Genomic DNA, 23,201 nt, shown 5'->3' with positions numbered 1-23,201 from the left:
GGAGGGATCGGCTGCAGACTGGCAGCGGAACCCCCCCTGACCAGGGGATGATCGATCACACCCCCTCCCCTCCCAACCCCCCCCAAGAGGATGAGACGTCACATCCCCTCCCCTCCCACCTCCCCCCCACCCCCCCCCCCCCCGCCCCACCCAGGGGATGAGACGTCACACCCCCTCTCTTTCCCCCCCCCAGGGGATGAGACGTTACACTCCCTCTCTCCCCCCCCCCCCGCCCCAGGGGATGAGGTGTCACAGCCCCTCTCCGCCTCCCACCCCCCTCCCGCCCCGACCAGAGGATGACCTGGGTCAGAGAGCCGTTGCAGTCTCTGACCCCGCTCTTTGGAGGCTGCGGCGGACGCGGATCGGGCCAGAAGACGGTAAAGTGGGATTTGGCGGTAGAGTTGGGCGCGCGGTTCATTAAGTCGATTTAAATGTATGCAAATGCATTTAAATCGTCGGGCCGCCCGATTCGGGCGCGGGCCAGACCCGCGCCCGAATCGGGTGTTGGTAAAGGCGCGATCTGCTCGGATTCGGGTGCAGATCGCGTTAAAAGCCCGACGCCCAACTTTACCAAACGGGCGCGAAGTTTTGGCAAAATCAGGCCCTTAGTTTCTTTTCACTGGAACGATGGAGGTTGAGGAGCGACCTAATAGAAGTCTACAAGATTATGAGAGGCATGGACAGAGTGGATAGTCAGAGGCTTTTTCCCAGGGTGGAAGAGTCAATTACTAGGGGGCATAGGTTTAAGGTGCGAGGGGCAGGTTTGAAGGAGATGTACGAGGCAGATTTTTGAAAGAGAGTAGTGGGTGCCTGGAAGTCGTTGCCGGGGGAGGTAGTAGAAGCGGATACGGTAGTGACTTTTAAGAGGCGTCTTGACAAGTACATGAATAGGATGGGAATAGAGGGACATGGTCCCCGGAAGGGTAGGGGGTTTTAGTTAAGTCGGGCAGCATGGTCGGTGCAGGCTTGGAGGGCCGAAGGGCCTCTTTGTTCTTTGTTCTTTAAATCAACTCTGGATCTCCTGCCCCTCGCCCTAAAACTATGCCCCCCCCCTTGTGATTGACCCTCAACTAAGAGGAACAGCTGCTCCCTACTCACCATGCCCCTCAGAATCCTATACACCTCAATCATGTCCCCTTTCAGCCTTCTCTGCTCTAAAGAAAATAATCCAAGCCTATCCAGTCTCTACTTATAGCTCAAATGCTCCATCCCAGGCAACATCCTAGTGAACCTTCTCTGTGAATCTCCCTCTAGTGCAATCACATCCTTCCTATAGTGAGATGACCAGAGTTACACACACTACTCCAGCTATGATCCAGTCAATGCTCTGTACAACTCCAACATTTCCTCCTTTCTCTTATACTCTATACCACGACTGATGAAAGCAAGTGTCGCAGATGCCTTTTAATTATACTACTCACATGTCCTGCCGCCTTCAGTCAATAATTACCCCAAGATCCCTCTGTTCCTCTGGGCTTTCTAGTGTCCTGCCATTCATTAAATACTCCCTTCTCCTGTTACTTCTTGCAAAGTACATCACCTCACACTTAGCAGGGTTACATACCATCTGCCACAGCTCTGCCATCTGACCGACCCATCTATATCTTCCTGTAACCTACGAACTTCTCCTTCACTATTAACCTCCCTACCAATCTTGGTGTTATCTGCAAACTTGCTAAACATTTCCCCCACATTTTCATCCATATCTTTTATGTATATAACAGTAAGGGTCCCAGTACAAATCTTTGTGGCATGGTTAATACATGCTACAAACTGGATAACTGTGACTTGGTTGGTATCATTCTTCCCTCTCAGTCAGAAGGTTGAGGGTCCAAGTCCAGCTCTAGAACACAAGAGGTAGGCTGATCCTCCAGTGCAACATTGAGGGTGTCAGGGGTGGACTCCTTCACATGAGACATGAAAGCAAGTAGATTATCTAAGCACTATCTCATGGCTGTCTTTGGGACCTTCCTGTGTTCAAATTGGTTGAGGTTTCTACATTTTATTGTTTATTTCTTCATGGGATGTGGGCATCACTAGGCCAGCATTTATTGCTCATCCCTACTTGCCCTTGGGATGAGCTGCCTTCTTCAACAGCTGCAGTCCCCAGATGTAGGTACACCCGCTGTGCTGTTAGGGAGGGAGTTACAGGATTTTGACCCAGCAACAGCAAAGGAACAGCGATGTAATTGCAAGTCGAGATGGTGAGAGGGTTGGAGTGGAACATACAGGTGGTGGTGTTCCCATGCATCTGCTGCCCTTGTCCATCTAGATGGTACAGGACACATTCGGAAGATGCTGTCTAAAGAGCCTTGGTGAGTTGCTGCGGAGCATCTTGAAGGTGGTGCACGCTGCTGCCACTTGCGTCAGTAGTGGAGGGAATGAATATTAAAGGTGGTGGATTGCTGCCAAACAAGCGGGTTGCTTTGTGCTGGATGCTGTCAAGCTTTTTGAGTGTTGGTGGAGCTGCACCCATCCAGGGAATGCGAAGTATTCCATCACACTCCTGACTTGTGCCATGTAGTGAACAGGTTTGGAAGGAGTTGTCAGGTGAGTTACTCTCTGCAGAATTTCCAGCCTCTGACCTGCTCTTGTACCTAATGACTGGTCAAGATCTTTTTCTGGTTAATGGCAACCCCCAGGATGTTGATAGTGGAGATTCAGCAATGTTAATGCCATTGAATGTCAAGGGAGATGATTAAATTCTCTCTTGTTGGAGATGGTCATTGCCTGGCATTTGTGTGGTGTAACTGTTGCTTGCCACTTGCCAGTCCAAGCTGAATTATTGCAGGTCTTGCTTCATATGGACATAGAGTGCTTCAATATCTCAGGAAGTTTATTTAAGTTTTTGTCACAAGTAGGCTTACATTAACACTGCAATGAAGTTACTGTGAATATCCCCTAGTCGCCACACTCCGGCACCTGTTCGGGTACACTGAGGGAGAATTTAGCATGGCCAATGCACCTAACCAACACATCTTTCAGACTGTGGGAGGAAACTGGAGCACCCGGAGGAAATCCACGCAGACACGGGGAGAATGTGCAGACTCCACACAGACAGTGACCCAAGCCAGGAATCAAATCCAGGTCCCTGGCGCTGTGAGGCAGCAGTGCTAACCACTGTGCCAACATGCCACCCTGATGTGAATGGTGCTGAACATTGTACAAACAGCCCCCCATCTGCCTTTATGATGAAGTTTATTGATAAAGCAGCTGAAGATGGTTGGGCCGAGGACACGCCCCTTTGGAATTCCCACAGTGATATCCCGGGGTTGAGATGATTGACTTCCAACAACCACAAGCATCATCCTTTGTGTTAGATATGACCCCAACCAACGGAGAGTTTTCCTCCTGATTCCCATTGACTCCAGTTTGCTAGGGCTCCTTGATGCCTCACTCGATCAAATACTCCCTTGATGTCAAGGCAGTAACTCACCTCACCTCTGGCATTCAGCTCTTGTGTCCATGTTTGGACCAGGGCTGCAATCAGGAGCTGAGTGACTCTGGCAGAACCCAAACTGAGTGTTAATGAGCAGGTTATTGCTGAGTAAGTGCTGCCTCGTAGCACTGTTGACGTCTTCCATTGCTTTCCTAAGGATTGAGAGTGGATTGTTGGGACGGTAATTTACCAGCTTGGATTTGTCCTGCTTTTGGTGGACATTGCAACAATATCTACATGTCAAAAGTAGTATTCATTTATTTATTAGTGTCACAAGTAGGCTTACATTAACACTGCAATGAAGTTACTGTGAAAATCCCCTAGTCGCCACACTCCGGCGCCTGTTCGGGTACACTGAGGGAGAATTTAGCATGGCCAATGCACCTAACCAGCATGTCTTATGGGAGGAAACCGGAGCACCCGGAGGAAATCCACGCAGACACGGGGAGAAGATGCAGACTCCGCACAGACAGTGACCCGAGCCGGGAATCGAACCCGGGTCCCTGGTGCTGTGAGGCAGCAGTGCTAACCACTGTGCCACCGTGCTGCCATCTTCATAGAAATCATAGAATCATAGAAACCCTACAGTATAGAAAGAGGCCATTCGGCCCATCGAGTCTGCACCGACCACAATCCCACCCAGGCCCTACCCCCATATCCCTACATATTTACCCACTAATCCCTCTAACCTACGCATCTCAGGACACTAAGGGCAATTTTTTTTAGCATGGCCAATCAACCTAACCCACACATCTTTGGACTGTGGGAGGAAACCGGAGCACCCGGAGGAAACCCACGCAGACACGGGGAGAACGTGCAAACTCCACACACACAGTGACCCAAGCCGGGAATCGAACCCGGGTCCCTGGAGCTGTGAAGCAGCAGTGCTAACCACTGTGCTACCGTGCCGCCTTCATCTTCATTGACTGTAAAGCGCTTTGGGATGCCGAGACTTTCTTTCTTTTCATTGTTCCGCTGAGTTTAAGTAGCAGCTTTTTCACATCTAACCAGCTTCTCACATGAAGCAGAGACCTATCGCATGCTCAGGAACCTGGAGGTTATCCAGTCTCGGAACAAGCCATTGCTGCCCTGAATATTATCAGTAACTTCCAGCTGGGAATTTTAAACCAGTGAGGAAGAGATCTGATCACAGAAAATACCGGAAATAAATGGCACGTTCTGTCAGCATTTGGAACAGTTCAGCACAACACCCAGTGACCTCTCTTTCCACTGACGACTGACCTGCTGCATATTGCATGATTCTACTGCCTTTGTTTTATAAATTTTAATTTCCGCTCACTGAAATTTTCCTCGGCATATTCTGTTTTCCTTTCCCATTTGTCAGCACTTTCTCTCTGGCAGGTGATGCCCTGCAATCTCGTTGTGAGTCCGTTATGATTTATTGCCATTCCTGCCTCACTTCTAGCCCACTCTCAATGGCGCTGACAGCAGCGCCTTGATTTGTGGGTGACATTAACCTGCATTAAGTGGCGGTTCCACAGCACGAAGGTGCAGCGCTCAGCGCTCTCAGTATAAGCACAGCTAACAAGTGCTGACACTGTAATTCAAGTGGGAAAGATCAGGGAACCTGTGGCATGGGGAAGAGAGTGAAAGCTCCATTCCATTACTCAGTAATCCCCAGGGTGTGCTGAATGAGAATGTTGCAGTGCGAGTGAACTACAACCCCCCCCCCCTCCAACCCCAGCCTGTGGCAGGCAGACACATCAGCCGCAGCTTCTGCTCCTCATCACTATCGAGTAGCTCCCGATGTAAAGTGTACGCAAGTTTACAGCGGCAGAGTGGTTAGCACTGCGCCAGGGAACCCGGGTTCAATTCTGGCCTTGGGTCACCGTCTGTGTGGAGTTTGCACATTCTCTCTGTGTCTGCGTGGGTTTCCTCCCACAGTCCAAAGGTTTGCAGGTTAGGTGGATTGACTATGCTAAATTGCCCGAGTGTCCTAAAATATCTAGGTTAGATGGATTAGCCATGGGAAATGTGCGGGGTTACGGGGATAAGGCGGGGCAAAGGGCCTGGGTAAGATACTCTATCAGAGAGTAAGGTGCAAACTCAATGGGCCGAATGGCCTTCTTCTGCACTGTAAGGATTCGATGATGTTTCTGAAGATAATGGGCAGAATCGCCTCCGCTGTGGTCCAATAGCCCACCAGCAAGTAATAGCCGGGCTCAGTTAATAAGAATGGCTAATTGTACATTGACGTGAGGCAGTATCTGTGGGTCAGGTGCAGGAATGAAAGGGGCAACATGAAATAAAAAGAGACATTTTAAAAAGCAATGCTTCCATCAACACCCCATTAAAAACCATTCATTGTGTGTGACAAGCAATCTATTGTGAGCCGTGTTTCCCAGCTGTTTCAATGTGATAAGATATAAATGCAATTGCTGACACATGTTTAGAGGTTTGCCTCATCATATTCCCCCCTCCCACCCCATTACAGTTCTTTCAGGAAGTAACAAGAATAAAGGGGAATCTGTGGAAGTGCTGCACTTTGATTCCCAAAAGGCATGGGTGCCTGGATGGGTGCAGCTCCAACAACACTCAAGAAGCTTGACACCACCCAGGGCAAAGCAGCCCAATTGATTGGCACCACATCCACAAACATTCACTCCCTCCACCACCGACACTCAGTAGCAGCAGCGTATATTATCAACAAGATGCACTGCAGCAGTTCACCAAATATCCTTGGACAGCACCTTCCAAACCCATGACCTCTTCTATCTAGAAGGACAAGCGCAGCAGATAAATGGGAACACCACCACCTGCAAGTTCCCCTCCAAGCCACTCACCATCCTGATTTGGAACTATATCGCCGTTCAAGATGCCTCATCAAAGTTTATTGCACTAAATAAGAGGTCATTGTGTAGGGGGTAACATATTAGCATGATTAGAGGATTTCTCGAATGCCATTGAATGTCAAGGAAGACAGTAAGATTCTCTCTTGTTGAAGATGGTCATTGCCTTGCACTTGCGTGGCACGAATGTTACTTGCCACTTATCAGCCCAAGCTGAATTAGTGCAGGTCGTGCTTCATATGGACACAGCGTGCTTCAGTATCTAAGGAGTGGTGAATGGTGCTGAACATTGTGCGAACATCCCCCCTTCTGACCTTATGATGGAGGGAAGGTTATTGATGAAGCAGCCGTGGATGGTTGGGCCTAGGACACGAACCTGAGGAATCCCTGCTGTGAATATATACTAAAAGAAATAGGTGACCTGTAATCTCGCCCCCATGACTGGGAATACATGATCTACCCAGAAGCATTAGGTCAAGTGCCCCTCCCTACGAACTTTACTAATCTTTCTGAACTCTTCCAACAACCTCATACACACTGCAAACTCTGCAACAGCTGGTAAATAGTAATAAGCAACTAGTTGGATGAATTCCTTTTAATAGTACAGATGAGGGACCTGTCATGCAGCCCCAATGCAAGCTCAGCTGTGTCTGTTTGAAGAGAGGATGTTAACTGGAGCAGCAAGATTGAAAATGGCAGTGCTTGGTTCACATCAGGATTAGGCTCTATCTGACAACACAGCCTGTCCACTCTGCATCGTTATTAACACCACGCTATCTCTTGCAATGGTGTGAGCAAACCTCCACCCATCTCTTCTTCAACTCAGCACTGCTGCCTCACAGCGCCAGGGACCCGGGTTCAATTCCCAGCTTGGGTCACTGTCTGTGCGGAGTCTGCACGTTCTCCCCGTGTCTGCGTGGGTTTTCTCTGGATGCTCTGGTTTCCTCCCACAGTCCCAAAGATGTGCTGGTTAGGTGCGTTGGCCATGCTAAATTCTGCCTCAGTGTACCCGACCAGGCACCAGAGAATGATGACATGGGGATTTTCATAGTAACTTCATTGCAGTGTTAATGTAAGCCTATCTCTGACACTAATAAATAAATTTCAAATTTCAGAGTTATCAAAATGATCTACATTTCAGGAAGGACTGAAAGAAATTATAAGGTAAGCAACAATGCTACTCGGGAAAAAAAACAGGTAGAGGGGTGGAAATAAACCCAACAGATAACAGAAGCAAAAGATAGCCGAGATAGTCACAGGCCTATCAAAGGGAAGGCAGTGGCACACTGATATTGTCACTGGACTAGTCATCCAGAAGGCCAGGATAATTCTTTGGACACCAGGGTTTGAATCCCACCATAGCAGATGGTGAAATATGAAATCTTTTTTTAAAATTTGGAATTAATGACAACCATGAAACCATCGTCAATTGTGGTAAAAACCCATCTGGTTCACTAATGGCCTTTAGGGAAGGAAATCTGCTGTCCTTACCTGGTCTGGCCTACATATGACTCCAGAGCCACAGCAATGTAGTTGACTCTTAAATGGCCCAGCAAGCCAATCAGTTCTAAGGTCAATTAAGTATGGGCAATAAATGCTGGCCCAGCCAGTGACACCCATGTCCCATGAATGAATCAAAAAACAGGAAGGTTAGGAAAACCTATGCATATAAATTTAAATTAAAAACATTGGGCAGGATTTTCCGGCCTCGCTCGTCTCGAAACCGTAAAATCCCGCCCAAGGTCAACAGACCTTTCCATGCTCCGCCCCTCGCCCACTCGGATTCCCGTGGTGAGTTGGCGGGCCGTAAAATTCCAGCCATTAACTCTGGGAACACACAATGGGTGCATGACTCCCAAACAAGGGCCAGCAAATCAACAACAGAGATGCAGAACCACCCTCCTTCCTGCCATCACCACCCCAACTCAACATGTACTGTGCTCTGTCAGAGAATCCACACTGAGTATCACCTTGCCCTCCCGACACTCCATTTAAGACAAGACATGGGAAGAAATTTATTCTCTCAGAGAGTCATCAGTGTTTGAAATTCACCTCCCCAGAGAGCAGTGGAGGCCTGAATTTAGCTAAGGCTCTAAATTAGACAGATATTTGATCGGCAAGGGTTATGGGTTAAGAGTAATGGGTGTGGTGGTGGGCTAGGGTGAGGGGTGGGGGCGTGGTGCACTGGGGACAAGCAGGAAGGTGGAGTTAAGACCAAATCAGATCAGCCATGATCTTATTGAATGGTTGAGCAAACTCAAGGGGCCGAATGGCCTACTCCTGCTCTTATTTCTTATCTTCTTATGTCAAGCAGGCCCAGGTCTGCCAAAGTCTCCCTTACAATAAAGAAAATGTTGGATAAAGCTGCAGGTCCGGGGTTTTTATTGATGTATTTTTGTTTGCTACTGGGTTCCCTCATTTGGAGCCTTGTATTTTTTTTATTCATTCATGGGACATGGGCGTCGCCGGCTTGCCCGGCATTTATTGCCCATCCCTAGTTGCCCGAAGCAGATAAGAGTCAACCATATTGCTGTGGGTCACATGTAGGTCAGACCAGGTAAAAATGACAGATTTCCTTCCCTAAAGGACCAGATGGGTTTTTCTGACAATCGGCAATGGTTTCATGGTCATCAGTAGATTCTGAATTCCAGATATTTTTTACTGAATTCAAATTCCACCACCTGCCGTGACAGGATTCGAACCTGGGTCTCCAGAACATTAGCTGAGTTTCTGGAATAATAGTCTAGCGATAATCCCACTACGCCATCGCCTCCCCTATCGTATCCAGAGCAATTTAAATCTTGTCCAACTCGTCAAAGTTACCTTTGTTTTTCAGTTCATCTGTGATGGATTGAGTCAATTCCCTCCCGTCCTTTAGAGTGACAAAGCAGTAAATACATTCGCCCTTCACCGGGTGTGGATGGCTCACGGCAGCAACCTCTGCTACTGCATCGTGCTCTGCCAGGGCTGATTCCACCTCAGCACTGCTCAACAGGTGACCTGTTAATGTCAAAACAAAGATTCAAAATACACATTGATGTGGTGAGCAATGTGACGATACTGTGCCTCTAAGAAATGTATTTTAATCATGTTTCTCTGCAGGTTTTTTTAAGCAGGTCCCAGCATTTTATTGACACTGTGCTGTCTGTAACCGTTGTCCTCTAATTGGTACTGAAGCAATATAATGGACATCATGTTTATTTTTAATCTGGATTAATGCAGGGTTCTGGAGCTTTATAGTCCTTTGGGGATTGCTGAGTGGAGCTTGATTTGGGGATGATTGGCAGGTCAGGTGATGCCTGGGGACAGATTTTCTTCCACAGAAAAATCCAAGGTTTTAGTTTCATTCTTCTCGGATGCTGTTTGGACTTGAGACAGAAAGCAGTCTCCCCCTCTCTCTCTCTTCAGAGGTGTGCTGAAAGTTCCAGGACTGGGAAGCCTCAGAGTTTTACTCCAACATTGAAAGGATCAATTCACAGTAGGCGTTTAAAAACTGCAAAATCCAGCATCACGTGAGCATACTTGCTTCTTGCGCCAAGTCTAGAAGGGGGTGTATGTTTGTGAGGTGTTGTTTGACTTGGAACACCATAAGTAGCTAGCTGTTAAGATTTATACTGTATCATGTCTGATTTTTGTAATTGTAAAAGTCATGCTAAATCTTTTTGTTATATTTTAAATGTGTTCTTAAATAAACTTTGTTTGATAAAAGCTTCCTAGTGGGTCACTTGAATCATACCTGGAGTGCAACATCTTATGCTCGCCCGTGCCAACATCAAATGTAAAAACCAAGGGGGGGGAGTTTTCCCATCTGCCACCCGCCACGGGAATCGTAGCAGGCGGGGGACGGACTATGCTAAGGTCCATTGACCTTGGGCAGGGTTTTCCGTTTTTGGGATGAGCGCAGCCGGAAAATCCCGCCCCTAGGGTGTAGGCTAACTTCATAAAACACTTTGGAGTTTCTGGCCTGGGTTTTAACATCAGGACGATTCGTTCTCTACAGCATGATGACGTCCCCAGACCCCGAGCACTATTTTAACGGTGATCTGATTAGGGAAGCCTTCCTGACAGCTAAACCCCACTCGGAGAGGGCTCTGAAGCAGAAGCGGCAATGCAGATTAAGCTTTTTACTTTCTTTTGAGGATCCGGTTAGGGCCTCTGAAGGAGGTTTGAACTCAAATACCTGCTCCCCTCACTTTCCTAGCAGCAGGCACGCTCCTGGGACCACACACTTATCTGAGTGTGAGAGGGCAGCCATTGGTCACCCAAACATGGAGCATGTTAATGAGGTTGAGGAGTTAACATTGCCCCGATTCCAATCCGACATGGGTGGAGAAGCCATTGGATTTGCTCAGAAAATCCACTGGTTGTTAAAGTAACCCCAGTGAGCCATACCTCAATCATTTTTACTTTATCCTTCTTCGGAGTGTGGGAATACCTGCCAAGGCCAACATTTTGCTGCCCATTCCCTATTGCCCTTGAGAAGGTGGTGGTGAGCCAACTTGCTTAATCGCTGCAGTCTGTGTGGTGTAGGTGCACCCACAGTGCTGTCAGGGAGGGAGTTTCAGCAGTACGGAAATATATTTCCAAGTCATGATGGTGTGTGGCTAGGAGGGGAACTCCCAGGTGGGTGGATACAATTAATAGATATGAACGTTGCAATGTTCTCCCAAATATCCTCCAATGCATCAGGCATCGGTGCTGTATTGGGAATGGAGATTTTTTTTAAAGTTTATTTATTAGTGTCACAAGTAGGCTTACATTAACTCTACAATGAAGTTGCTGTGAAAATCCCCCAGTCGCCACACTCCGGCGCCTGTTCTGGTACACTGAGGGAGAATTTAGCATGGCAAATACACCTAACCTGCACGTCTTTCAGACTGTGGGAGGAAACTGGAGCATCCAGAGGAAACCCACGCAGACACGGGGAGAACATGCAGACTCCGCACAGACAGTGACCCAAGCTGAGAATCGAACCCGGGTCCCTGGCGCTGTGAGGCAGCAGTGCTAACCACTGTGCCACCGTGCCGCAGAGTTCTGGGAAGCTCTCCTGTCCCAGTTGGACACAGTAGTCAGGGGACAGTCTGCTAACCTTGAAACTCTGCTACTCCTCTGCTCTGGAAAGCTCTAAGGTGAGCAGGCTGCCCATTTTAGCTGACGCAGCCCGCCCTTGTACAGAGGAACTCCTGGTCCAAAACCCAATGTTCAGCAGCAGTGTCTCCAGCACAGAGACAACTGTCTCCCAATCTACGCAGTCATAGATCTCGTGTCAATTGAAGGACCAAACCACAGAAGCTGGGGAGCAGGGGGCGGGAGGGGGCGGGTGGGGAGATGACCAATGCACTGGACACCTGAGTTACTGCTGATGTAGCCCTGCTACTGCTGTGATATTCCGAGGCCTAGGGGTTGCAAGTGGCTCCATCCTGGACTCTGGAGGCAGCCCCAGGCATTGTTCAGGTGAGTCCTGATATCTGCACACCATATTGTTCTAGATGTGTTTTCTACCAGTGTGTAGATTATCTAACCGCTATCACTTGCTATTTGAGGGATCTTGCCGTGTTGTTTTTTCCCACATTACAACAGTGACTACACTTTGACAGTGTGCAATTGATGGGAAAGCACTTTGGAATATTCTGAAGTAGTGCAAGGCATGATCTAGATGATTTCTTTTAAATATCCACACACACATTCCTCATGCTTATCATAAATGGCATTTGACTGTTTTTGTCTCAATTACAGCCAGGTCTGAGTAAAGTGACAACATTCCCACCTGAGACATTCAGCATATCATCTATCCGTCCAGTGATCCAGTAATAACCATCGCCATCTCGTCTGCAACCTGGATAACAAATCCTTCAGTGAGAAACACCGGCAGTCACTTCACGGCAAAATGCGCTCTTTAATTATTTATCCACGTAAACTGACAAATTGTAAAGAAAAAGCTGCAAGGAACATTGCTTTAAACGTCACTTTCAGTCACATTTTGCTTCAAAAGTCAATCACACAGGATGCTGTTGCTTCTTTTCAAATCAGTCCGAAACATTACTTTAGCTGAATCTGATCATAGAATCCCGGCAGTGCAGAAGGAGGCCATTCGGCCCATCGAGTCTGCACCGACCACAATCCCACCCAGGTCCCACCCCCGTAACCCCACACATTTACCCTAGCTAATCCCCCTGACAATAAGGGGCAATTTAGCATGGCCAATCCACCTAACCAGCACATCTTTTGGGCTGTGGGAGGAAACCGGAGCACCCGGAGGAAACCCACGCAGACACGGGGAGAACGTTTAAACTCGCACAGTGACCCAAGCCGGGAATCGAACCCAAGTCCCTGGCGCTATGAGGCAGCAGTGCTAACCACTGTGCCACCATGCCACTCCATTGGTAACACTTAAAGCCAGGAATGTACTTTCAGCCCCAACCCATCACTACCTCCCCACCAACTGTCTGTGCAGAGCTTGCATGTTCTCCCTGTGTTTGCATGAGTTTCCTCCGGGCGCTCCGGTTTCCTGCCACAGTCCAAAAGATGTGCGGGTTAGGTTGATTGGCCATGCTAAATTGACCCTAGTGTCAGGGGGATTAGCAGGGTAAATATTAAGGGTTACGGGAATAGAGCCTGGGTGGGATTGTAGTTGGTGCAGACCCGATGGGCCGAATGGCCTTCTTCTGCACTGCAGGGATTCTATGATTCTAAGAATGATTGAAGAACTGGGTCTATTTACTTCACAGCGATATGGAGACCTGATAAAGTTATATTGCTGAAAAAAAGAGACAATTTCTGTCAAAGTTTTTCATCTTGCACTCATCAGGACAACCCGTAAGAGTACCAAATGTACGAGAAGAGAGTGCTGAGAGTTATACAAAGTAGTCAGAAGGCTGAATGGTGTGAGCAGCTTGTGCAGTGTGCGCTGAATCCCTGTATGCCGAGATCCTGAGGGGATTCGATTGGGTAGATGCTGGGAGTATGTTTCCACCTGTGGAAGAGACTAGAACCAGAGGACACAGCTTAAGAATAAGAGGTCTACCATTTAAGACAGAGATGAGGAAAAGTTATTTCTCTCAAAGGGTGGTTAGTCTGGAATTCTCTTCCACAGGAAATGGCAGAGACTCAACGTTGAATTCATTCAAGGCCGAGATTGATAGACTTTTGTTGGTCAAACAAGTCAAGGGCAATGGGGGGACAGTGAAGTTGAGACCACATTCGATTCTCCCCGTGTCTGTGTGGGTTTCCTCTGGGTGCTCCAGTTTCCTCCCACAGTCCAAAGATATGCGGGTTCGGTGCATTGGCCATGCTAAATTACCTCTCAGTCTCCCCGGGTGCGTAGGTTAGAGGGTTTGGCGGGGTAAATATGTGAGGTTATGGGGATAGGGCCTTGGTGGGTTTGGTGTCAGTGCAGACTCAATGGGCCGAATGGCCTCCTTCTGCACTGTAGGGATACTGTGATTCTATAATATAAAATCCTGAGGGGACTTGACAAGGTGAAAGTGAAAAGGAGGTTTCCACTTGTGGGAGAATTTAGAACTAGGGGTTGCTGTTTAAAAATTAAAGGTCACCCATTCAAGACAGGGATCAGTCCCTTCCTCAAAAGGCAGTGGAAGCAGAGTCTTGATAAACAAGGCGGTGGACGGTTATCGAGGGTAGGCTGGTCAGGTCAGCCATGTACGTGTTGCATAGTGGGGTAGTCCTGAAGGGCCAAATGGCCTGCTCCTGTTCCTAAAACTTGTATGCTTGTAAAACTTCTTCAAGATTGTGATTTTTCTGATGTAAAGCAAGTGAAATAAGTAATTTAAACTAATCGCCAGCCACCCGGGCAACTGTGGGGTCATCACAAAGTAGATTCATTCATATAATTAATGTAAAAGAAATTATTGAAAGTGAAATAGCGATTTACTGTCTCCAGTCAGGTAAAAGCCTGGGAACTGTTTGAAGTACGTCATCTCAAAGCGCTCGTTGTCTCCGTACACCGTACGCAGCATGGATGGCCAAGGTTGTTTGAACACCTGAAACAAAGACAAAAACAGGATAATCCCACCAGTTAAAGAATACCATTGTCACAGACCTCCAGGACACATTGTGCCGTGTGTTTATTACATCACTGCACCATGGACTCATATAGGTTTACAGGAAACAGGCCCTTCGGCCCATCTTGTCCATGCCGCCCTTTTTTTTAACCACTACTCTAGTCCCAATTGCCCGCATTTGGCCCATATCCCTCTACCCCCATCTTACCCATGTAGCTGTCTAAATGCTTTTTAAAAGACAAAATTGTACCCGCCTCTACTACTATCTCTGGCAGCTTGTTCCAGACACTCACCACCCTCTGTGTGAAACAATCGCCCCTCTGGACCCTTTTGTATCTCTCCCCTCTCATCTTAAACCTATGCCCTCTAGTTTTAGACTCCCCTACCTTTGGGAAAAGATATTGACTATCTCGCTGATCTGTGCCCCTCATTATTTTATAGACCTCTGTAAGATCACCCCTCAGCCTCTTCTTATAACTCAATCCATCAAGTCCCAGTAGCATCCTGGTAAAAGTCCCGGTAGCATCCTGGTAACTGAGTTAGTGCCTCTCTTACCTCCCAAGTTTGTGTATTTAAGTCCCCCCGCAGTGACTGGAGAATGGAAATCTACGCTGACACAGTACAGAGGGAGCGCTGCACTGTCAGAAATTCCAGCTTTCACCCGAGCCAAGATTCAGGTGAACTGAAAAGCACTATTTTGAAGAACAACGGATTCTCCCTGGTCAAGATTTATTCCACAATCAACATCAAAAACAGAGATTATCTGTTCATTATTTGCCTGCTGTATATATATTTCATAGAATCACAGGATTGTTATGATGAAGGAGGAGGCCATTTGGCCCATCCTATCTGCACCGGCCCTCCAAATGAGCTTAGTGCCATTCCCCTGCCTTTTCCCCATGGCACGTTGTTTCTATTCAGGTAATCATCTAATGCCCTCTTGAAAGCTTTGACTGAACCTGCTTCCACCACACTACCAGGCAGTGTATTCCAGACCTGAGCCCGTCGCTGTGTGAAGAAGTTTTTTCTCACATCACATTTGCTTCTTTTGCAAATCATTTTAAATCTTGCCCTCTTGTTATTGATCCTGTTACGGGCAGGAACAGTTTCCCCCTATCTACTCTGTCCAGCCCCCTCATGATGTTCAACATCTCGATCAAATCTCGTCTTAGCCTTCTTTTCTCCAAGGAGAACAGTCCCAAACTCTCCAATCTACCCTCAAAACTGAAGTTTCTCATCCCTGGAACCATTGCTGTAACTCTCTCCTGCACTCTTTCCACTCGTTCACATCCTTCCTCTAGTGTGGCGCCCAGAACAGTACATAATACTCCTTTCTAACTAGTGTCTTGTATAAATTCAGCATAACCTCCTTGCTCTTGTGCTCTATGCTCCTATTAATAAAGCCCTGAATCCTATATGCTTTATTATTTATTTGTTAATGTCACAAGTAGGCTTACATTAACACTGCAATGAAGTTACTGTGAAAATTCCCTAGTTGCCACACTCCGGCGCCTGTTCAGATACACTGAGGGGGAATTTAGCATGGCCAATACATCTAACCAGCACGTCTTTCGGACTGTGGGAGGAAACCGGAGCACCCAGAGGAAACCCGCACACTGACGGGGAGAACGTGAAGACTCCGCACAGATTTATTAACTGCTCTCTCCATCTGTCCTGCCACCTCCAATGACCGATGCACGTACACCCAGGTCCCTCTGCTCCTGCACCCCCTTAAGAATTGTGTCCCTATTTGCTACGATGTTTCCTACATTACAACACTTCAAAAGTACTTCATTGGCTATAAGCACTTGTCCTGAGAGGTCATGAAAGGTGCTATATAAATGCATTCCTTTTATGCAGGGCCCCCCATAAGCTCCACTTTTTAAAGTTAATGATACTAGATTAAAAAGACAAAAAGGTAATGCTGATGCCACATAGGGGTTCAAAGGGTAATTAGTTCAGGTGTGAATTAGCAATGCCATGGATGCTGGAAATTTGAAATAAAAACAGCTCTGAAAGCATCTGCAGCGGGAGAAACAGGGTTAACATTTCAGGTCGATAATTCTTCAGAAACTGAAACATTGGGCTGGATGTTCGCAGGGTAAGGAAGACACCCCAGACCTTTAAAAATGGTGCCTAGGACACCATTCTGGGATCCTGGTCCCCTTCACGGCATTCCCAATTTTAACCAGTGTGGGATAATGGTGCAGGCTGGTGCGGAGCACCCTACATTCCCAAACTGACCAGCTCCAGTGCAGGGATAGGCATCTCCTCGCCATCCACAATCAGTCGTGGTTCATGGCACCTCAGAGATGTTGTCTGGATGAAGGAACCTGTTGAAAGGTTAGTCCAAAAGCTGTTCCCCCTGCTGCCCCCAACCCTCCCCCAACCCGCCATGCCAATCTAGAAGTCTGTTAAAACAGCTGTACCCAAGGAAAAACATTGCTTGATTGACAGCTTTCTGTATTAAATCGATTTTTCACTGTTTATTTACACAAGATAAAGAGGTGCCAAGTGCTTGCAGTTTCTGCCAGTGATACTTCAATGGTCTGATTGATTAACGCTTTTATAGGGCAATAGTAAAAAGTTATGAATGAATGAATTTTTTATAAGCTTTTTCACACATGATCTTGTTACTGAAGGGTTCATTATTGGGTAAATAGACATTGAGGCGTCACCAGTTGGCATGGAGGGTGAAGGGGTCATTGGGGGGGGTGGAGGGGTAAGGTTGGCATGGAGAATGAAGGGGCCATCGGAGGTGGGTGGAGGGACAAGGTTGGCATGGAGAGTGACAGAGCCATTGGGGGTGGTTGGAGAAGCACAGTTTGACATGGAGGGTATAAGGGACCATTGGAGGTGGATGGAGTTCTACAAGTTGACATGAGGGGGCGTATGTGCTGTTTCTGTGTTTTAGTGCGTTACCATATCTTGATGGGCCTTTGCTTATTCTAAGAGTGACTTGAGATAGTCAGTGTATATTTTTTCTTTCGTAAGAACTGTATACAAAGACCAAAGGATAAGCATAGATCTTCCAGGACTTGTTCTGGGTCTTGTTCTCTTGAAACCTCTGTCATCTGACCATTGATGTCATGCTTACATCATCATTCCCACCATTGTCTCATTAACATAAATATTAACCTTCTACTCGGCATGAGGTGCTACAGTGGGTGGCTGGAGAACACGTGATATGGAGGGCACATGGGGAGTGCACGGGGAGTGCACGGGGGGTGCACGGGGAGGGCACGGGGAGGGCACGGGGAGGGCACGGGGAGGGCACGGGGAGGGCACGGGGAGGTCTAAAGGGCTGTTTTCTGTTGGGTTATTTTACCGTAACCAGGACAAAGTCCCAGAGCATTGAGGCAGACCTTTTAAACAGCCCGCTTGGCACACAGCAGCCCTGTGGCTGCCACTGCATTGCTTCTAGGAATGACTCCAAACAGCTCCTGCCCACTCTGAAACAAAAATACCACCTTTGCGGGCACTTTCCCCAAGGCTAGCACACCACGCCAGGAAATTTCCCCACCGCCACTGCCCATCTCCAGGGTGAAAATGAAGTGAAACTTTGTTTCTCCCCGTACAGAGGCTGTCTGACCTGCTGAATCATTCCAGCATTTTCTGTTTTTATTTGATATTCACATCAAAGTGATGTAACCCCACACTGCACAGTTTCAGCAGCGGAGGATTTCATCCAACTTACAGATCATTTTGCAAAGCAGTTAAGAATTACACTTTCCCGTGTACAGAACAATATTGAACCTCACTGTGCGATATGGTGGCATTGGGTGGCACAGTGTTTAGCCTCACAGCTCCAGGGACCCGGGTTCGATTCCCGGCTTGGGTCACTGGCTGTGCGGAGTCTGCACGTTCTCCCCATATCTGTGTGGGTTTCCTCCGGGTTCTCTGGTTTCCTCCCACAGTCTGAAAGACGTGCTGGTTAGGGTGCATTGGCCATGCTAAATTCTCCCTCAGTGTACCCGAACAGGAGTGTGGCGACTCGGGGATTTTCACAGTAACTTCATTGCAGTGCTAATGTAAGCCTACTTGTGACAATAATAAATAAACTTTAAACTTTAAAACTAGTTAGTCCAGCAGCAGCATTCCTCAATCCGTGGCTTTCAACTTTTGAAAGATAACAATATACAAGAAAGGCAGATACGATCTAAAGAGATCCATCAAAGACGCCAAAAGACAATACTGGACCAAGCCAGAGTCCCAGGCTAACTTCATTGCAGTGTTCATGTAAGCCTACTTGTGACACGAATAAATTAATAAATTAATTAATAGTCAGTTCACAGGTTTCAGAAAGTCCTGTCTGAGGTGACCCGAGCACCTACCAAGTAACCTTCAGCTTCTCCCTCCAGCTCCTCACCATGTCCATTAAGAATTGCAGGGAGAACTCCAAAGAATGGAAATGTCTGGAGGACAAAAAGAGAAACAGTTCAGTTTGTGGAGTGTGTTTGTGCAGGAAGGGGATAGCTCACACCACGTGAAGAAAAGAAATGTGGAGGCACTCCATTGAAGTAAAGCTTACAGTAGATCCCGGCTTCAGTGGCGTAGCAGCGGGCAAAGGCGTCATCATTGGACCACCCTGCACAGAAATACAATAAAGGTGCGGGTTAGAATTCACTTCACAATATTCTGATCATTGGTCTCTTTGTTGAGTGGGCAGCGAGCGGGTCAACATCATTCAGTGTTATCCCACTTTCAACCTACCTAAGGAATACCCGGAGCCTTAGGAAATTCTGATGATTTAGGGACAAGAGGGTTTGCCTTTCAATGGTCAGTGTCTATGTAGCAGGTCAGTGGTGTAGCCGGTAAGTGGGCTCATCGGGAATGCTGATTTAACAGCACCATGGCATTCCACACAGCAGAATGTTTAGAATCCTTACAGTGCAGGAAGAGGCCATTCGGCCCATCGAGCCTGCACCGACAATGATCCCACTCAGGCCCTATCCCCATAACCCCACATATTTGCCCTATTAGTTCCCCTGACATCCCCCTAAAACTAAGGAGCAATTCAGCATTGCCAATCAACCTAACCCGCACAACTTTGGGCAGCAGCATCAACTAGCAGGAGCAATGGTGGTGAATTATGGATCCGCACCTATCGTTATCCACACGCATAATACTTGATCATGGCCTAGCTACTGGGGAAGGTGGGAAGATGAATTAACGTGCTAATGGGAGGGGATTGGGTGTGGGGTGGGGGGAGGGGAGGCGGTGTAGGGGGAGGTGGGGGTATGATTGCCCAATCTCATGCAGCTCCAGTTTCAGAATGACAACAGCAGTGATTACAGATTGTCAGGTTCATTCCCTCACCCGTGACTGCCTAAGGCAGCAGGAGTGAAATGCCTTGAAAAGCAAGAAATGTCACTGTCAGAACCTTATCGAGGTGCTATCTTCATGTTAACCTCGCTTAAACTCTTCTTCCTGTCTTGTGAATCTTTACATTATAATGTGGGCGGCACTGTTCTCCAGTCCCACATTAAGCCTTGCTATGTCGAATGCCCTTAGACTACACCTCCTTCAAGTCTGTACTCAACATATTTACAATACACTCTTTCTTTACATTCTACTCCTTATTCCCCCAAACCCTGCCAAGTCACTGCTGCCTCACAGCGCCAGGTTCCCAGGTTCCATTCCGGCTTCAAGTCACTGTCTATGTGGAGTTGGCACATTCTCCCCGTGTCTGCGTGGCTTTCCTCCCACAGCCCAAAGATGTGCGGGTTAGGTTGTTTGGCCATGGTAAATTAACCCTAGTGTTAGGGGGATTAGCAGGGTAAATATGAAGGGTTAGGGAATAGGGCCTGGGTGGGATTGTGGCTGGTGCAGACTCAATGGGCTGAATGGCCTCCTTCTGCACTCGGGATTCTATGATGATTCTATGACATTCAGATAGTCTTGACGCTTGGCTATTCATCCATATCTTATTGCTGTCATATTTGGAGGCTCAGTTGCTTTGGACAGACCTTGTTTACCGGTTTCAAATTGAAATCATCCTGTTCTGCGTTTCTGATACTTGGTCATCTCCATCGGATTGACTTTTTGTGCTCATTCGAGTTGAATCTCCTTTTAGCGACAGTGCATTTGCTTTGTTCACACACCCTGGGTTTATCCCATTCCTTCCAAAGGGAATGTTTACTTCGTTCATTCATGGAACGAACGTGGGCATCCTCTTTTTCTGAGGTGTCCACCATGATCTTCCTGGGTCTGAAGGTGGATCTCCTGGGTCTGAAGGTGGATCTCCTGGGTCTGAAGGTGGATCTCCTGGGTCTGAAGGTGGATCTCCTGGGACTGAAGGTGGATCTCCTGGGTCTGAAGGTGGATCTCCTGGGTCTGAAGGTGGATCTCCTGGGTCTGAAGGTGGATCTCCTGGGTCTGAAGGTGGATCTCCTGGGACTGAAGGTGGATCTCCTGGGACTGAAGGTGGATCTCCTGGGACTGAAGGTGGATCTCCTGGGACTGAAGGTGGATCTCCTGGGTCTGAAGGTGGATCTCCTGGGACTGAAGGTGGATCTCCTGGGACTGAAGGTGGATCTCCTGGGACTGAAGGTGGATCTCCTGGGACTGAAGGTGGATCTCCTGGGACTGAAGGTGGATCTCCTGGGACTGAAGGTGGATCTCCTGGGTCTGAAGGTGGATCTCCTGGGTCTGAAGGTAGATCTTTGGGATTGAGGGTGGATCTCCTGGGACTGAAGGTGGATCTCCTGGGACTGAAGGTGGATCTCTTGGGACTGAAGGTGGATCTCCTGGGATTGAGCATGGATCTCTGGGACTGAAGGTGCATTTCCCTCAGGTTTGAAGGTTCCTCACTCATGACCTCAACCTGCAATGTGGCTTCCATTCCCACACAGCGTTCATTTCTGTGGCTCGCTGAGGTGTTGTTTTGCTGAGTTGATGGTCGCTGCTCTCCTACTCCAACATCGACTTGCTGTTTCAGGTGAAAACTGGAGCTTATCTGCCATGACAGCAACTATTGGACTCTGACGTTGAGGTTGGGACTCGTGGTTCTCCTGTGCACCTTCTGCTCAGAATATCTTGGTGCTCATCTGAACGTTTAACTGGTCCAATCAAAGAGGAATTCTGCTGCCATCTGCAAAGGGGTTGGATTAATCAGCTCTGCAAAGAGTGAAGACTATTCCGAGCTGAAGTCCCAGTCAAGTGTATCCTGTTACAGTCGCACTAGGAGGGGTAAAATGTGACTCCCTTATCTTACCCCCTCCAAGTCTGACTGTGTAACAGGTTTTGTGAAGTATTTAGAAAGATGCATGTATTTACTCAGTGTCCGTGTGTAACTATTTACATACTGATTGTAAGAAACCAGCCTGACAAGCTTTCTTGAGGTTCAAAACTAAAAAAGGTCAGTTTTTATTGTGCTAAAGGTAGCAAAATATTTACATACTTAAAGAAAAGACTGTATTGTAAACCTGGGTCTTGGACTTTGCAACACATACTCACACTCACAAGCATGCAAAGTTTACAAGTTAAACTGTAGGTAGTTAGTTTCTTAAACAAATTAAAGTTCACTGCTGAAATGTAAGCAAATTGAAAGTTCACTGTTTTGGCAGATTTTTGGTTATTAACTTGGGAGTGGAGAGAAGGAGCTCCTACTGCTCCACTGGCAGCTTTTGCACATTTGCAATCTATATTAAAGAGAGGGTGGCACACTGGTTAGCACTGCTGCCTCACAGCACCAGGGACCTGGGTTCGATTCCTGGCTTGGGTCACGGTGCAGAGTCTGAACGTTCTTCCCGTATCTGCGTGGGTTTCCTCCGGGTTCTCTGGTTTGCTCCCACAGTCTGAAAGTCATGCTGGTTAGGTGAATTGGCCATGCTAAATTCTCCCTCAGTGTACCCGAACAGGCGCCAGAGTGTGGCATCTAGGTAATTTTCACAGTAACTTCATTGCAGTGTTAATGTGTGACTACTTGTGTCTAATTAGTCACTACTTGTGACTAATAAATAAACTTTACTTTAACTTCAGTCACATGACCGCTCTCTCCCCATAATGGTTTCAGAAGGTGTTTGTTTATCTGATGTCTGATCTGACTGTGCTTTTGTTTCATAGTAAGAAGTCTCACAACACCAGGTTAAATTCCAACAGGTTTATTTGGTAGCAAATACCATAAGCTTTCGGAGCACTGCTCCTTCGTCAGATGGAGTGGAAATGTGCTCTCAAACCGTGCACAAAATCAAGTTACAGAATACTGATTAGAATGCGAATCCTTACAACCAGCCAGGTCTTAAAGGTACAGACAATGTGGGTGGAGGGAGCATTAAACACAGGTTAAAGAGGTGTGTATTGTCTCCAGACAGAACAGCTAGTGAGATTCTGCAAGTCCAGGAGGCAAGCTGTGGGGGTTACTGATAATGTGACATAAATCCAACATCCCGGTTTAGGCCGTCCTCATGTGTGCGGAACTTGGCTATCAGTTTCTGCTCAGCGACTCTGCGCTGTCGTGTGTCGTGAAGGCCGCCTTGGAGAACGCTTACCCGAAGATCAGAGGCTGAATGCCCGTGACTGCTGAAGTGTTCCCCCACAGGAAGAGAACAGTCTTGCCTGGTGATTGTCGAGCGGTGTTCATTCATCCGTTGTCGTAGCGTCTGCATGGTTTCCCCAATGTACCATGCCTCGGGACATCCTTTTGTTTCATGCCAGGGGTGATTAAATTCTGCAATGTCCGAGTCATTAATCCACTGAATGAGTCCCTATCCATCTTGATGAGACAGGAGAACATCTTTTATTTAACTATTGCTCTGCCAGACTTTCTGTCTCCACTGGAGAGGTAGAAACGTAAATGTAGATTGAATACATTTCAGTATGTCCCTTTGAAGTGGTTCTTGACATCCTCAGGTGTGAAATTCCAATGAAGAACGCCATGGTATGTCTGAATTTTATTCCACATTAGAACTTTGCAGAAACTGGTCATGG

At 47.5% G+C, this 23,201-nt stretch overlaps 1 protein-coding gene across 1 annotated transcript in view; it reads right to left on the bottom strand.

Annotated features, from left to right (window-relative positions):
- The window catches only part of acss2l (acyl-CoA synthetase short chain family member 2 like), a 65,109-nt gene that overhangs the window by 4,495 nt on the left and 37,413 nt on the right, over positions 1–23,201 (bottom strand). Inside the window, exons 12-16 of the mRNA XM_078215724.1 lie at positions 18,802–18,858; positions 18,605–18,685; positions 14,141–14,249; positions 12,017–12,085; positions 9,073–9,249 (exon numbers count right to left, since the gene is read on the bottom strand). Coding sequence (XP_078071850.1) covers positions 9,073–9,249; positions 12,017–12,085; positions 14,141–14,249; positions 18,605–18,685; positions 18,802–18,858 — 493 coding nt within the window. The remainder of the gene's footprint in view (positions 1–9,072; positions 9,250–12,016; positions 12,086–14,140; positions 14,250–18,604; positions 18,686–18,801; positions 18,859–23,201) is intronic.

The sequence above is a fragment of the Mustelus asterias genome, chromosome 7 (assembly GCF_964213995.1).
Source record: "Mustelus asterias chromosome 7, sMusAst1.hap1.1, whole genome shotgun sequence".
Taxonomy (NCBI): domain Eukaryota; kingdom Metazoa; phylum Chordata; class Chondrichthyes; order Carcharhiniformes; family Triakidae; genus Mustelus; species Mustelus asterias.
The sequence above is the reverse complement of the archived record's forward strand: the minus strand, read 5'-3'. Positions and strand labels throughout refer to the sequence as shown.